This window comes from Solea senegalensis, linkage group LG4 (assembly GCF_019176455.1).
Source record: "Solea senegalensis isolate Sse05_10M linkage group LG4, IFAPA_SoseM_1, whole genome shotgun sequence".
Taxonomy (NCBI): domain Eukaryota; kingdom Metazoa; phylum Chordata; class Actinopteri; order Pleuronectiformes; family Soleidae; genus Solea; species Solea senegalensis.
In genome coordinates, this window is record NC_058024.1 from 18,736,805 (window position 1) to 18,750,991 (window position 14,187).

General features: G+C 40.6%; 2 protein-coding genes across 3 annotated transcripts; both read right to left on the reverse strand.

Moving 5' to 3' along the window:
- Nucleotides 1-1,705: 1,705 nt before the first annotated feature.
- LOC122768560 (transcription factor HES-1-like) lies at nucleotides 1,706-2,933 on the reverse strand. Its single transcript, XM_044024641.1, has 2 exons — nucleotides 2,796-2,933; nucleotides 1,706-2,692 (listed from the first exon to the last, which is right to left on the reverse strand). The coding sequence occupies exons 1-2, from the start codon at nucleotides 2,916-2,918 to the stop codon at nucleotides 2,363-2,365; spliced, it is 453 nt and encodes a 150-aa protein (XP_043880576.1). The 5' UTR covers nucleotides 2,919-2,933; the 3' UTR covers nucleotides 1,706-2,362.
- Nucleotides 2,934-4,112: 1,179 nt separating this feature from the next.
- Nucleotides 4,113-13,772, reverse strand: LOC122768558. 2 transcript variants are annotated; one of them, XM_044024638.1, is made up of 6 exons: nucleotides 13,354-13,772; nucleotides 12,078-12,301; nucleotides 11,770-11,872; nucleotides 11,263-11,358; nucleotides 10,657-11,171; nucleotides 4,113-10,393 (listed from the first exon to the last, which is right to left on the reverse strand). In XM_044024638.1, the coding sequence occupies exons 1-6, from the start codon at nucleotides 13,393-13,395 to the stop codon at nucleotides 8,935-8,937; spliced, it is 2,439 nt and encodes an 812-aa protein (XP_043880573.1). In that variant the 5' UTR covers nucleotides 13,396-13,772; the 3' UTR covers nucleotides 4,113-8,934. The 2 variants fall into 2 exon arrangements, with proteins under 2 accessions (XP_043880573.1, XP_043880574.1); XM_044024639.1 differs by lacking the exon at nucleotides 13,354-13,772 and adding an exon at nucleotides 12,706-12,776.
- Between the last annotated feature and the right edge of the window lie 415 nt (nucleotides 13,773-14,187).

Below are 14,187 nucleotides of genomic sequence, written 5' to 3' on the forward strand. Positions count from 1 at the left end.
CTGGACAATGTCGGACTGATTGTAGGCGTTAAGAAAGCTAATCAATTTGAACTGTGACTCCTCTTCAGAGCTTTCCCACACTTATTATTGTCTCCAATTTTTATGTTGTTATATTTATTCAATTTCAAGATTTCAACTAGAAATGTGGATATTTAAAAATGTTATTAACAATGTAAAAAAGAAGAGGACAGTAATAGTCCACATTCTTGGAAATATTACACTTTGTGACCCTAATTAATAAGTATCTTATTAACTAAATCTAAATAAATTATTAAAGATTACTGTAAAAAATAAAAAAAACAGATACAAATGTACTTTCCAACACTAGACTGTGTGATAGTTTATTATATGTTATGTATCAATCATGTTATTTTTTAATGATATACTCAAACAAAGTAAAACCCTTTCAATCAATTTGAACTCTTACGACAACGGCTGAGGATGAACTGCTGGATATTGTTTTAAAGGAGCACGACTTTTGATTCATTTCATATCCTCTTAACGTGGTGATTTAACAGCCCTGAACATCTGTCACTGCGAGGCAGACGTCCAGATCTATTGTCACGCTGCGGCTCTGTGAGTGGGGTTTCTTTGGTTTCCCACAGTGTGTCGTTTCACTGGCAGAACAACCAGCGTGTGTCATATTACCTTTTATGTGCGGCCTCGTTTTAGTACAAACACCTCATTTTTACATGGAATCAGCTTTAAATCGACGAAAACTTGTTGACTTGCCTTGAGCTCCAGTGTTTGAAAAGAGGAACATGGTGGTTATACGATGAAAAGGATTTACATAAAGTGCAAACTGTTGATTTGATGTTTTTAAACTAAGTGACACGTGGAGGTAAACAGTAGTGACAAAACACAACAATAAGGGACAAAATATGACGTCAGTCAACGTGTTATTTTTTATTTATTTTTATTTTTATTTTTTTAAACAGAACCAGAGAAAATTGTTTCGGTGATTGACAATGACAGACGATATCCATATTATTTTATTAGTGCACATACAGTAAGAAAAGAAATCATATCTTTACTCTATACCAGTGCTGTAAGAAAGTACAAATATTTGTTACTGTACTTAAGTATGTTATTTGTATTTTTAACAACTTTTATTTTTACTCCACTAAATTTCTATCTTTGTTCCTCATTACAAATTAGAAGGAGAAGAGTTGGTCTGTATTTATATAGAGCTTTTTTTTATCATCTTTATGAGCTGCTTTACATTATATCGTTACCATTCACACACTGCAATATGGGGTTAAGTGTTCAAGGACACATATAGAGTAGCAGAGTCAGGAATTGAACCCACAACCGTCCAGTTGAAAGACAACTCACCCTACCACTGATCTACCTTGCCTCGACTGACTTCTCACTTTTTTAAAACTTTTACTTTTACTTTTACAATTACTCTTGATATTTGCATACATTCTTGTACTTTAACACTTCTATTTGAGCAATATTATAAAAAGTGACTTCAACTTATTCCAAAGTCATTTTCTGGTAAGATACTTGTACTTCTAGTCAAGTATCCTTTTTCGGTACTCCATATTGATAAATAATAAAGATGGATCCACCTGGTGCCAACATATACTGTATACCTGCTGCTGTTGTTTCTGAGAGAAAAATGTTGAGGACATTGGAAAAACCCCGCAATGCTTTGCCATAACAGCATATATGCTAAAGAAGAAAAGATAGCAACATGAAATATTTTCATATTTTTATTGACATTCAATAATGACTTCTATAAAAGCTTCAGTTGGACATACGTGGATGTGAATGATACATCGCAACCTTAGTGTACAGTCAATGAAAGTGCACACTGCACTGAAAGAAGCAGAGAAACAGTCGTCTTGATACAAGATAAACAGTATGAGAGTCAACATCAATTAGTTTTAGATGAAACACCTTTAAAAAAAATGACTCAAGATTTTGATTTACAACGACCACAAAGTGATTGAAGCAGGTTGATATCAGCATACATCTTCATGAAGTTTACAAGCAAATCTTTTCAACAAAAAGATAAACATAATATACATATTGATGTATATGATTGTATATGATGTATAAAACATCCACAGAAAGGACAATCAAAGCTCAAGGAAGTAGTGCTCTTTACCTCATCCTGTACATGTTTGACATGATGCATGCAATATGCATGACAGCGTCTTTATTAAAATTAAAGATCATATCTCTGATTCTTGTAAAATTTCAACAAACTTGTTTATCATCAGATTTGAACAAAGATTCCATCTTTAAAATTCCTTAGGAACTGTATTTTTTTCAAGTTCATAAGAATTCACTTCCAATAATCTTGGACCATTTTGTCTGAGTTTGTCTGAGACTGTCAGCAGTCTGTAGGTGTCTACCACGGCCTCCAGAGGGTGCTGTGGACTGGACTCTTGTCTTTGGTGATGCTGTCCGTGGAGCTCAGAGGAGAGAAGTCAGCCTCTGTCAGGTTCTTATCAGAGGAAGACTGCAGCTTGTTGAAGTTCTTCATCGTCAGTCTTCTCTGCTGTTGATTGTGCTGCTGCAGCTGTGTCAGGACACAGACTGTCATCTCCAGGATGTCTGCTTTCTCCAGCTTGGAGTCTGGCTGCTGTTTGAGGAACTCTGGACCCAGGAGAGACTTGAGCTGCTCAATGCTGCTGTTGATTCTCTCTCTGCGTAACTTCTCCACCAGAGGCTTTCTGAGCTGCAGAGAAAAGAGCAAAGTCATTAATGGACTGATTCTGGAGTAAAGTGTGAGCATGAACAAAGACAGAAGATGAAATGTTCTTGAATGTTCTTCAATTTACCTTGTGTGTCAGAGTCAGATGTTCCTGAGAGTTGGTCAGAGCTGCAGTGATTGTAGGTGCCATGTCTGGATCTGTGTGCTGTAGAGGTCTCTGTAGAGAGAATCTGATCTCTGCTGGCTTCATCCCTCCTATTTATAGTCCCACGTCTCCATATGAATGTGTGGGTCTTGGTCTGAGTGCACTTTCTCACACTCTCGGCCAATCAGAGCACTGGAGGAGACAATGAGAGATGCAACACGTTGAATTACTGTGTGGACAATGGTTGGACGTGATTGAAACAGGTGGCAGACAGTGTCAAAGTCACATGCACATCACACATATGCATCCGAGAATAGACTCAGCAAACAGCCAGTGTGTGTGACTCACTTTCATGTACAGTATATCCTGTAGTGTAGGGTATAAATTACAGGATGACTTTATTATTTTATCAAGGGTCACCACACCCATTATTTTTATTCCAGTACATCGACATATGTTAAGTGTTAATCTCAAATAATCAAAACAATAATACACAGCACAACATAATCTTAAAAGAAAACATTACCACAGAGTTGATGAGGTAACATCAAAAGCCGAATTGTTGTATCCTGTTAATGCACTTATTATGCTTCATAACATGCCTATACACATGAAAATATATCTTAATTTTGCAAGACATGTTCCCCTTTTGTTAAATATTATTTAATACTGAATCTGCAATGGGCTGCTTTATTTTTGATATCCCCACATTCCATCTGTGGTTTCACACACTGTGTCTTTTAACTCTTTGATTGATCAATACTATTGTGTCTCAATATGCATCACAATAGCTCCAATGAGTGGTCTTTTAAAAAAAATGTCAGAGATGAATGGAACATTTGCTCTGAGTCTATATCAAATATCATCAAATTTCATTCATCCAATCAAATTGGTTTAAGATTTTGTATAACATATGTATGTACTGTATATATATATATACATATATATATATGATACATATATATATATATATATATATATATATATATATATATATATATATATATATATATATATATATATATATATATATATATATATATAAGTTTTCATGGAGTATTTAAGTGGTGTTTTATTCAATTAATTCACATGGTTCCTGGCAAATTGAAGATATAATTAATATAATTTCAATGACCCCGTGTGTGTGTGTGGGTTTTCTCTGGATTCCCCGGTTTCCTCCCACAGTCCAAAACATGCACTATGGAGATTAGATCACAACCTCCACAATTTGCCTTCATTCTTCAAACCTCTAAACCCAAAGCTTAGAATATCAGTGAAAAGACACAAAGAAACACATTGTCATAGCTAATTAAAATATCTTTATTACAATCACATGTACATCGTTGTAGTCCAAAAAGCTTACTCTCTTGAGAAAGAACCCTTACACAGACAGATGGAGGCGGTGTTGTGGGCTGGATGGAGGAGATGTCAGATGGAGTTAGACGAGTGTTGAGCTCTCCAGCAGTAAGCGTCACCGCTCCAGTGTGCTTAATTCACATCACATGAGGACAGCAGTGCTATTTTCAGCTCTCTGTCTTGTAACGGCAGCACAGAGAGTGAAGGGGAGGGTGGTGGGAAAAATAAAATATTCTTTCTTCATCATCCATTATTCAGATTGTTTGAGTCACAGCCAAGCGAGAGGAGAGAGGAAGTAGAAGCAAAACCTGGGGGAGGTTTGGTTTCACGGCATCTCCCAGAGTCAGTGAAAAAACCCTGTCTAAAATAACTGTGAAGCTTCATCATCATCATCATCAGCCATGTTCTATAAAGTGAGATGAAAAGATAGATATCACTTTGATCTTTCCAGTACAGTGATGGGTCCAGGATGTGCTTAGCTTAGCAGAATTGGAAGCAAAGGGAAGGAACAAGCGCAGTTAAATTCACAAAAGGAAAATCCACCTTTATATAACTTGAAAGTGATATAAAGCCACAGCTTATGTCAGTCACAATTCAACCAGACGAACTTTGTAGGTCATTTAAGAAGTGGGAGGAAGGACCCAAAATGGATGTTTACAGCCCGGAAATTAACTTTAATTATTGGTTACAAAAGCAACGGTATGGCCTCTATTGTTACCTATGGTTCTTCAGTCCCATTTAACTTTTGGATTAGATCTAATTCAAAGGTTGGAAACATGAATTCTCCTTTTGTTTTCTATAAAATCTTGTAAATTTATCAAAAAAAAAAGAAAATGGCACGTGTAGTATGCTAACATCTATGAACAGTTGAGGTTTGGTGCAGATCCAAACATAAACATACAGATTTGCACTCACACAGCACTTCTGGATTCATTCGTTAGCATCATTACAAATGTCACTGGCAGCTTTAATTTAGGTTTTTCTCATGTATGTTTCAAATGAAATGTCACTTTTTTCTTATTTTTATGATTTAGTCTTGTGCTTACTTTCACGAAACAAAATGTCATAAAAAAAAATCTGCGTTATTAAAAAGTGAATTAAAACTAGTATTTCAAAGATGTTTACATCAAGCCAAATCCTCAAGTCAAAACCTTGTCCAGTTCCTCTTGATCTAAATATACTCCCAGTAAATTCATCAGTGGCCTCCACATGCATGAACACTGCCACCTTAAATTAAGATGGGACTAGGTAACATTTGGGCCGCGTAAGCATTGAGCTTGAGCTCAAAATAGAGCTTCTCATTTTTAGTTTTTGATGTCTTTGTGCCACCGCTAAGCTAAACACATCCCATAAAATCACAGCTTCTATTTATGCTCAATAAATACTGTTAAACAACTTGATCAAAACAGCTTTGGACATGTTGCTTTGGCAAGGCTCAACATCTCTGAGAACGATCTCTGTCCTGGACACACGGACCTGAAACTATATCAAACACAACTGACTCTGAAAAATACAGAAAATAGAAGAGACTGATCTTAAACACCACAGTGTTCTTTCCAGAGTGTCAGTGAACCGACTCATAACTTATGGATGCATCATGGAGCATTCGGAACAAACTATAAACCACGTTCCTTGAATTTTGACAATATTGTGTGTGTGTGTGTTACATGTACTAATACTGCAATTCTAATCTTTGTGCCGTCTATACAGCCTCCATCACACAACAGTAAACCTAGAATCACATGATAAAACCACTTTAGACATCTGACGGCATCACTGTGTCCCGTCACTAATGTCATCCTCATCTGTTTGACAAAATCAATATGTACATGTCATAATGACACAAAACAACAGTAACTTCAATTTATCCATTTAAAGAGACAATAATATGCACAACTTGTGTCCACACTTTGAAAAATGGCTAAGCAATGTTTCACCAACTAATAAATAAGGTCAATTTTAAAGATCATAAAAACTGTTGTTAATGTTTTTGGTTTTTTTATAACATCACAGGAAAAATATTGAAATATGTCCAACACAATGACAATAAAGTTTCTTCATAAATCACAATGATAGTTTTTAAGAAAACAGCAATACACACGTCTTTCTATCTACAGTCTTTCCACTGGCCTCGGTCCCTGGTACAGAAAGGTAGGGTAAACTTTAGGTATAAAAATTATGTGCAAAAGTGTTTTTTCTTAGGTCCCTCTCATGGAAAACAATGTAGAGAAATAATGTTAATATCTACATCACCTTTGCTCTTGCACGTTTAGATAGTAGGATTTCTCTGCACCTGTAGTGATTTCTTACGTCTGTGCGTCTTCACTTAAAATCACTGCATTCAATGGAAACCTGACAGGTAGCGCACACGTCGTCGTCATCATTGTCATATTAAAACTAGCTTGAGGTAATATTGCACATTTTCCTCTACAGCAGACCTGGAATCAGTCAGTAGATTGAATCCAGGTGCACTCGTGTCGTACTTTCTTGTCGTGGAATGTCAACAAGTGACTTGAGCTTCGTCTGTGTGTCTCAAATAATCATTGCCCGTTTCAGTAAAGGTCAATGTAAGCAACTTGCCAACAGTTCAGAGAGTTATGAAAGGGCCAAAGAGTTTATGCTGCATTCACGCCATGTCAGTGGAACAGCGATATGTAAAAGAGCAGGTTTAACTAATTAATATCATCATCATTATTTTAGTATTCTGGACTGAATAATCAAACTCTGACAATGACAATGTTATGGCATTGTTTTTTTTTCTCTCTCTACACTAGTGCTTTTTCACTCATTGTGTGAAGTGTTGGGTTTCTCTTCTCTCTCTTATAACATGGTATCTCAGTCCTGGTCCTGGGGACCCACTTTTCCCTCGCTCCTACACACCTGATTGAAATAAATGGGTCGTTATCAGGCTTCTGCAGTAGTTGCTGATGAGCTGACTATTTGAATCAGGTGTGCTGGAGCAGGGAAACATCTAAAACATGCAGGCCAGTGAGAAACCCTGCTCTATAATATTGTAAGGTCTCCGCCTCTATGTAATGTATGTTGTAGGGCTTTTTTTAAGGTGAAACATATCAATTCCTATTTTTTTAAGTTATTCATGAAAACATATTAGAAATAGTGCATTGTATGATAAATATCTGTTGATATATACCAGATATCAGTCAATATCACAGATAACAATGGATGTACACTTGCACATCACCAGCTGTTATTGGCTCATTCTTCCATCAAGTGTATCAATGTTGATAAAGGTATTTAGTTCGCTTACCAACTAAGTTGCATGTGACATTGACTAAGACGTGAATGCAACATAACCTCCTGCAGCAGCTAATGTAACAGATTAAAGATGAGATTGAAATCCTTTGCAAAACTCTGTGGTACGGTGTTCCTTAATCCTGGCCATCACATTTAACTCGCTTCAGATAAGCAAGTCAATCACATGGTTCCTTTATCATCGCGTTACAAAAGCTCTCACTGATTTATATGTTAAGTGTAAACAGATTTTTCTATTAAAAAACATTCAGGATTTGATATCAAATCTTATTTGTCATTGTCTGCATTGCTACAGGCTGCTGATGTGTTTTGTGGCCCTGATGTATAAGTAGTAGTAGTATATAATCTGTATGTTAGTGCACAGCCAGTTACAGCACGCAGAACAAAATATTGCTCCCCAAACTCTCATGATCTATTCGAGGAATTGAGTCCAAAACCCTAATATCTGTAATTTTGTCAAAGATCCTGTGAAATATCATGAAACATGACGCAGTCGCACTCGTCTGGACTTGCTCAGTCGTTTGTCATCACACACATCATGCACTGACACATTTTGTCAGGAGTGCTATACAATAGTGACACACTCTCACAAAACAGTTGAGGTGATGAGGAGGCAATGACAGTGAAGTTCCCTCTCTCACACACACATTCATTAAAGGAACAGTCAGACATTTCCATGAAACCTCCTGTTCAATGTCTTCCACAGAGTCATATGTGAAGACAAGTATCAGCTTTATCTTTGATAGAATTTATATGTCAACAACGGAATTCCTGATGATACTATGTGACACAGACAAATGCACAAAGTACACTTTGAACTTTTGATTTAACGTGATGACACAAATGTATCCTGCAGAACGTTGTGGTTATGCTAACATATTTTAATCCAATAGGAGCAAATCTGTGATAAAACAACTCAAGTCAGCTGCGCCGATGTTGTCAGCTGGATGTTCTTCCTGGATGAATTAAGCTTTTCATCGAGAACACAGTCCAGCCTGTTTTGCTTAACTAAGCACAGCCACTGGGAGAAGACGGGGACCTGCAAGCCTACCTCCATGAAAAGAGGAAACCCTCCCATTATCTCTAAAGCTGACTGATATATACATTTTGAAATGTGCTACTTAACAAGTAGCCACAAATCTCTTATTGTGACAAATGAGATGAAGAGACAATCCGAGATAAGTTGCATTTTGGTTTGGTTAGCCTCCCAGGTTGCTGGAGAGGGAGAGAGCAGTTGGTATATGTCACACAGCTTTGGGTTTGTTGGAAGACAGATATTTTAGATGGAGTGAGTTTAGCAGTTTCCCCTCTTGCTTCCAATAGTCATGCTAAGCTATGCCAAATGTGTCCTAGAGATGAAATTGATACCCATCTTCTCTTCTTACTCAGAAGACAAGAACATTTAGATTTTACGAAATGCCTGTTTACGAAATGCCTGTTACCTTAACATCACACACACACACTCAAACAGTTAGATGTGGTGTCCATGCAGTTAGACAGTGGTGACTGTAAGGAGGGAGCTAGGACACATTGTGTCCTCCTGGCTGTCCATCCTGGTCCCATGAGTCAGCAGCTCTTCAACTGTCGTCCAGTCATCCAACACCTTCCTGTTTCTCAGACGACTCAGTTTCTTCTGACTCAGCTCCAGCACTGTGTTGCAACGTCCTTCTGCAAAAGCTCCAACTCCGCCGTTGTCCAGCAGACCTCCATCTCCAAGAGTGGCTCCTCCTCCTATTGTGATGGCTCCTCCTCTGCTGACAGCATCTCGTATTACCCCTCCTCTGGCCTGCAGCTGCTGCTGCTGCCTCTGCTCACGCGCCAAGAGAAAGTGTTCCCTCCTCTCTGTTCTACTCCAGTAACGACCCATCAGCATGTCAGTACTAGTCTCCTCATCAGTGCTCATCCCACTGCGTTCATCTGCCAGCTGAGACGCCCGGTCTCTCAGGAGCTGGTTTCTAGAGATCCGTGAGGTTGTAATGGGCTTGGAGCTTGGAAAAAGTTTTGGCTGCAGACCAGAACTGGGATTAGGGCTGGAACTCGCATAAAGGTGTCCTTTCTTTGCATCCCATCCAACAGCAGCAGTAGTACCAAGAAATGAACCAGTGTGGCCTTCCAGTGTGCTGTATAGTCCTCTGGAACCCCCACCGCCCTGGAACTGCCGACTAGCTGGTTTTGGCCATGTGTCATTGACATCTCCAGCCTGAGAAGGGTGAACCACATTCTGGAAGTGCTGCTGATCTCTGACTCTGCTCCTCTCCAGCTCCTGTTGCCTCTCTCTGTTCATCTCCTCCTTAATCTGTGCTTCCATCTCCATCTTCAGTTCTTTCTCCATTTGCATTTGCCTTTCTTGTTCCATTTCCCTCTCAATCTCTCTGTCCCTTTCTGTCACCATTGGCTCAGGCATCAAGAGTCTTTCTTGTGAGTGCCACCAGTCACGGTGAGTAATTTGACTGTTATTGTTGTTGTCGTAGCATCGCTCATGAGTGTCGGCTGGCCTCATATGCCCCAGGGTGATGGAATGTTGCTGGGGAGAGAGGGCCAGAGCTACTGGGTGGGAGGACATCACACCAGTCACTAGCTCACCTTCTTCTGGCAGACCTGGTTGCATGACATTATGTGGCGTGACAGCTACGCAGTGGTGCAGGGTGGCTGCACAGTAGGAGGGGGATGCTGGGTGACTGGCCCTGCGGCGGTATTCCTGTGGAGGAGGGCGATGGTGCAGTGTTCTGCTTCTCCTCAGCATCCCCACTGAGCTAGAACCTTGGTGGTGAGGCTGCATGGGTACCAGTGGTCTCCTGTGGCTGGAGGGGGTGCTGCATGTGGAGAGGACTGGAGCAGTCATCCGTGACATTCCAGCATGTGCATGAGATGGATTGAAGAGGGCCCCACTGCTGGAGCTGTGCCGATTAAGGCAAGGTCGGTCAGTTTTATTGAACTGGACTGACGAGACCCTGGGAACACAAGGAATGAAATCAACAAACAAAAGCGTGGAAACATATTTCAAGACATATTGTTCAAAAGTAGGTCCTATTCAATGTAGGGTGCCCTAGGTCCCCCAAACTTCCGATCAGTATGTAAATATTTGAGAAAAATGTGCATGTGCACAGAGAATTAAATAAAAATGACAACAATCAAGCAGGAATGCATCAATGAAGCAGACCTGAATCTGCTGATTGCACCTATTTATCAGGTACAGTTATTTTTAGGCTTCTACCTGAAAAGCCCACGAGATGGAAGGTCCATGACTGGCCCGACGCCCTCCTCCATCCCAAGGTGGAGGTGCTGACTCTGTGGCTGCATGGTCAGTGCCTCAGGAATTGCCTCCAGCAGCTCTCGATGGCTCTTGGGGCAACTGTCACGCCTCTCCCGCCTGTCACAGGTTTCACCCTGATGTTGCAGCCTGGCATTGTATAGCCGCATTCGTTTCTCCAGGAGCCTCTGGAAGTGCCTGAATTCTCCAGTGCTAACACTGTAGAACCCAGAGTCGCTGAGCTCAGAGGAAATAAAAGACTCAGATGAAGGAGAGCCACCACCTCCATAGCCCCCGCAACCCCCTGGGACAAGAGGCCCATGTGGATGACAGTCCTCCAAGCCTCCCTCCTCAGTCTCCAGCCCCGATAAGTCCCCCTGATGGAGTGAGCCGTCAGTCCAGCCCAGACCACTGTCCAACTCATGGTGGAGCGGCAGGAAGCCCAGGGGCTTCTCAAGCATGAAATCCTCATCATCAGTCTGCAACAACAGGCATCATTGTAGCAAACATATCTAATACACTGTGTTGGCATAATTATTGGAACATTATGATATGCATCGTTGTTGATACCTGACTGTGGCAGCCATTAGGTTCTTCAACGTTGCTATTGCAGCATCCCATCAGGCAGTTCTGTTCTTTTGGTCGACGACCAGTAAGTTCTGGGTCCTGAGGAAATAAAAAAAAAATGAGAAACAGCACACATTTTTCAATTGGTTTAGGGTTTTGCCGATCATGCCTAACTACTATTCATATATGTTAGGAAAGAGACACAATCTTTGAGTTACACTATACTTTAGAAAAATATATGAAGTTGGTTCTGAACGTATATGGGGATTCTAAGGAAGTGGAAATTAGAGTGACAAACAGTTATCCAGTCTTTGTTGTCCTGTTCAATTACAATGTTTCTTGCAGTTTTAACACTTTAACACCTGTTCAATTAATGTCACATGGATAGAATTTATGTCCACAACAAGCCACATGACAGAGCTACTGATTCTACTGACATATACAATACAAGGTGCAATACATTCAGAGCAACTGAAATCACAGTGAAATCTTTTTTTTTTTTTTTTTCACCTGATGACCAATGTCCACTGTGTCCCCCGGGGAGCTGGACAGGTAGCCGTACCGTCCTCTATCACAGTGGTCTTGTGGCAGAGACAGGTGGTTGTAATAATGTCTGTGGTTACATCAACAACAGAAAACAGAAATGATTGTGATACACAGTCCAAAACAAACGTTACACAATAACGAGTATATTTAGTTCTCTGCACTTGCAGTGGGTGTGCATGGTGCATGGTGTTAAACAGGATTGAGCAGGATCTCTAAATCAGAGCTGAGTCTGGCAATTTCTAGGCTATTGAAATAAATATTTGTTTTATTACCTGTCCTGGTAGGAGGGGCTAGAGGCATTGAGCCCTGCCCCAATCACTGGGAGGGGCAGGTTGAGGTGCTGCAGATTGAGGGGGAGGGGCTCCCAGGTTCCCCTGTCTGCCTCAGCACCACATGCCCTCTGACCCTTGATTTGCATGGTGATTGGATGGTGGCTGGCTGCCAGGATTCGCAGAGCATCCCGCTGGCTCAGGTGTGCCAGATTTCGTCCAGTCATCTGGGATAAACACACACAGGTACCAATATAACTGAGATGTCAGCAAGCACTGGTGAGTTCTCATGTTCAGCAGACACAAAGCAGAAAGACCATTGCATCCGTCATGTTCGTGTGCACCTGAAAAATGTAAATGCAATACAGTAACTCTTTGTTCATACATAGAAAAAGTTTGACTAATACTTGAAACTAAATCTAATCTCATTATATCTCACCCTATGCTCTTTTCTATTATTCACGTGTCACTAGCCATGTGTTGTGAACAATTAAAAACATTTGATAATAACATCTAAATCTCCAATACTTCCATTTTAACAGCACTTCCTTGTCACACTTTGAATTCACTATGGACTCAGAACTCTATATTTATCAGTGTTAGGCAACTGGGTCACAAGGTGCAGCTTTACCTGCAGACAGACGGTGGGTTTATTCCAGTGAGATGAATCTCAGAAAGACCTCAGAATCTTTGTGATTGTTATTGTATATAATGAATGTGGACATGGTGTCCGTACATGCTATAAAGGGTTAACACCCCCAGGCTAACACAAACCCCATTCTGCTTCACACACTCATGCAGCTCAACAGCAAATCAAATTAGATGCAGGAACAGTATTGTTAACTCCAGCACATCACAACCATGAGTCACTCTCTGCTACATTCTGCCAGAAATACACACAAATGCACACACAAACACTCACAAAGACACACACACAGCATGAGCTGAGGAGCACAAAATGGCACCTGTGTGTGGAGACAGAGGAAAGCAGCAGAACAACTGTGAGCATTCGACAAATGACACATTCTCACAACAGTGAAAATTAAGATTACTGGCAAAATGATTTAAGAACACACAAATTCAGGTTATTATTTACACAAATACAAAATCCTTCAGAAATCATTAAACGTTGATGCCATTTTGCATCTGCATGCACGCACACACACACACACACGCGCACACACACATACAGAGCTGATTTCCATCTTCATCAAATGAGACATGATTAATTACACATATCTTCATTTATGAACCCTGAGGCAAATCTTCGGTTACTCACCGTTTGGTCGCCCATCCATGGTCCAGAGAGCCAGCAGCCCATCGTCACGGCAACAGAGGACAGCTGCCAGTGAGAATCAACAATGCTGCTGCTCCCTACAGCAGATCGTCTCCCCCTCCTCTTCCTCCTCGCTCGCTTTGTCGATTTCTGCTCAATATGCTTTTCACTATCCCTCTATCTTTAACATCTGACCATTTGTAACTAATCCCCCCACCCCCACCTCCTTCTTGTATATATCCTCTTGTCTTTATGTTGTGGTGAATTTCTTCAGCATCTCTTTAGTTGCCCCTCCCTCTCCTTCACAGCTCCAGATTTCAGCATCCTGCACACATACACATGCACGGACACACTCATGCATGCATGCAGCACTGCAAACATAAAAATATGCGCAAGCTGACACAGAGTGTTCCGAGATGAGGGGGAAACACACATAGTCACACAGCGAGGATGGTGTCTGATAGGTAGCCTTTAAAGGGTCATCAGCCAATCAGCAGCAGTGGTATCCCTCTGGATTGCTTCCTCTCCAAGAGAAACTCCTCACTGAAGCCTGGACATGTGCAGGAGGCAGCCTGTGCTGCAGTGATACACACAGTAACAGAGGAAACACACCATCCAGCCATCCATGTACTAGCTATTCATCCAGAAACTCCCAGTCCCACCAGATGCTGCTCAAGGAATGCTGGGTGATTTAGTGCCCGCACTGTGTCTGTCAGAGATGTTTCTGTTTCTGTGATTTGGCTCCAAAATGTGGGATAACCTACCTGCAATCCATGTGAATAAACTCATATAATACACACACACACAGAGTCGACGTCCATTGTATTTATTTTCAAT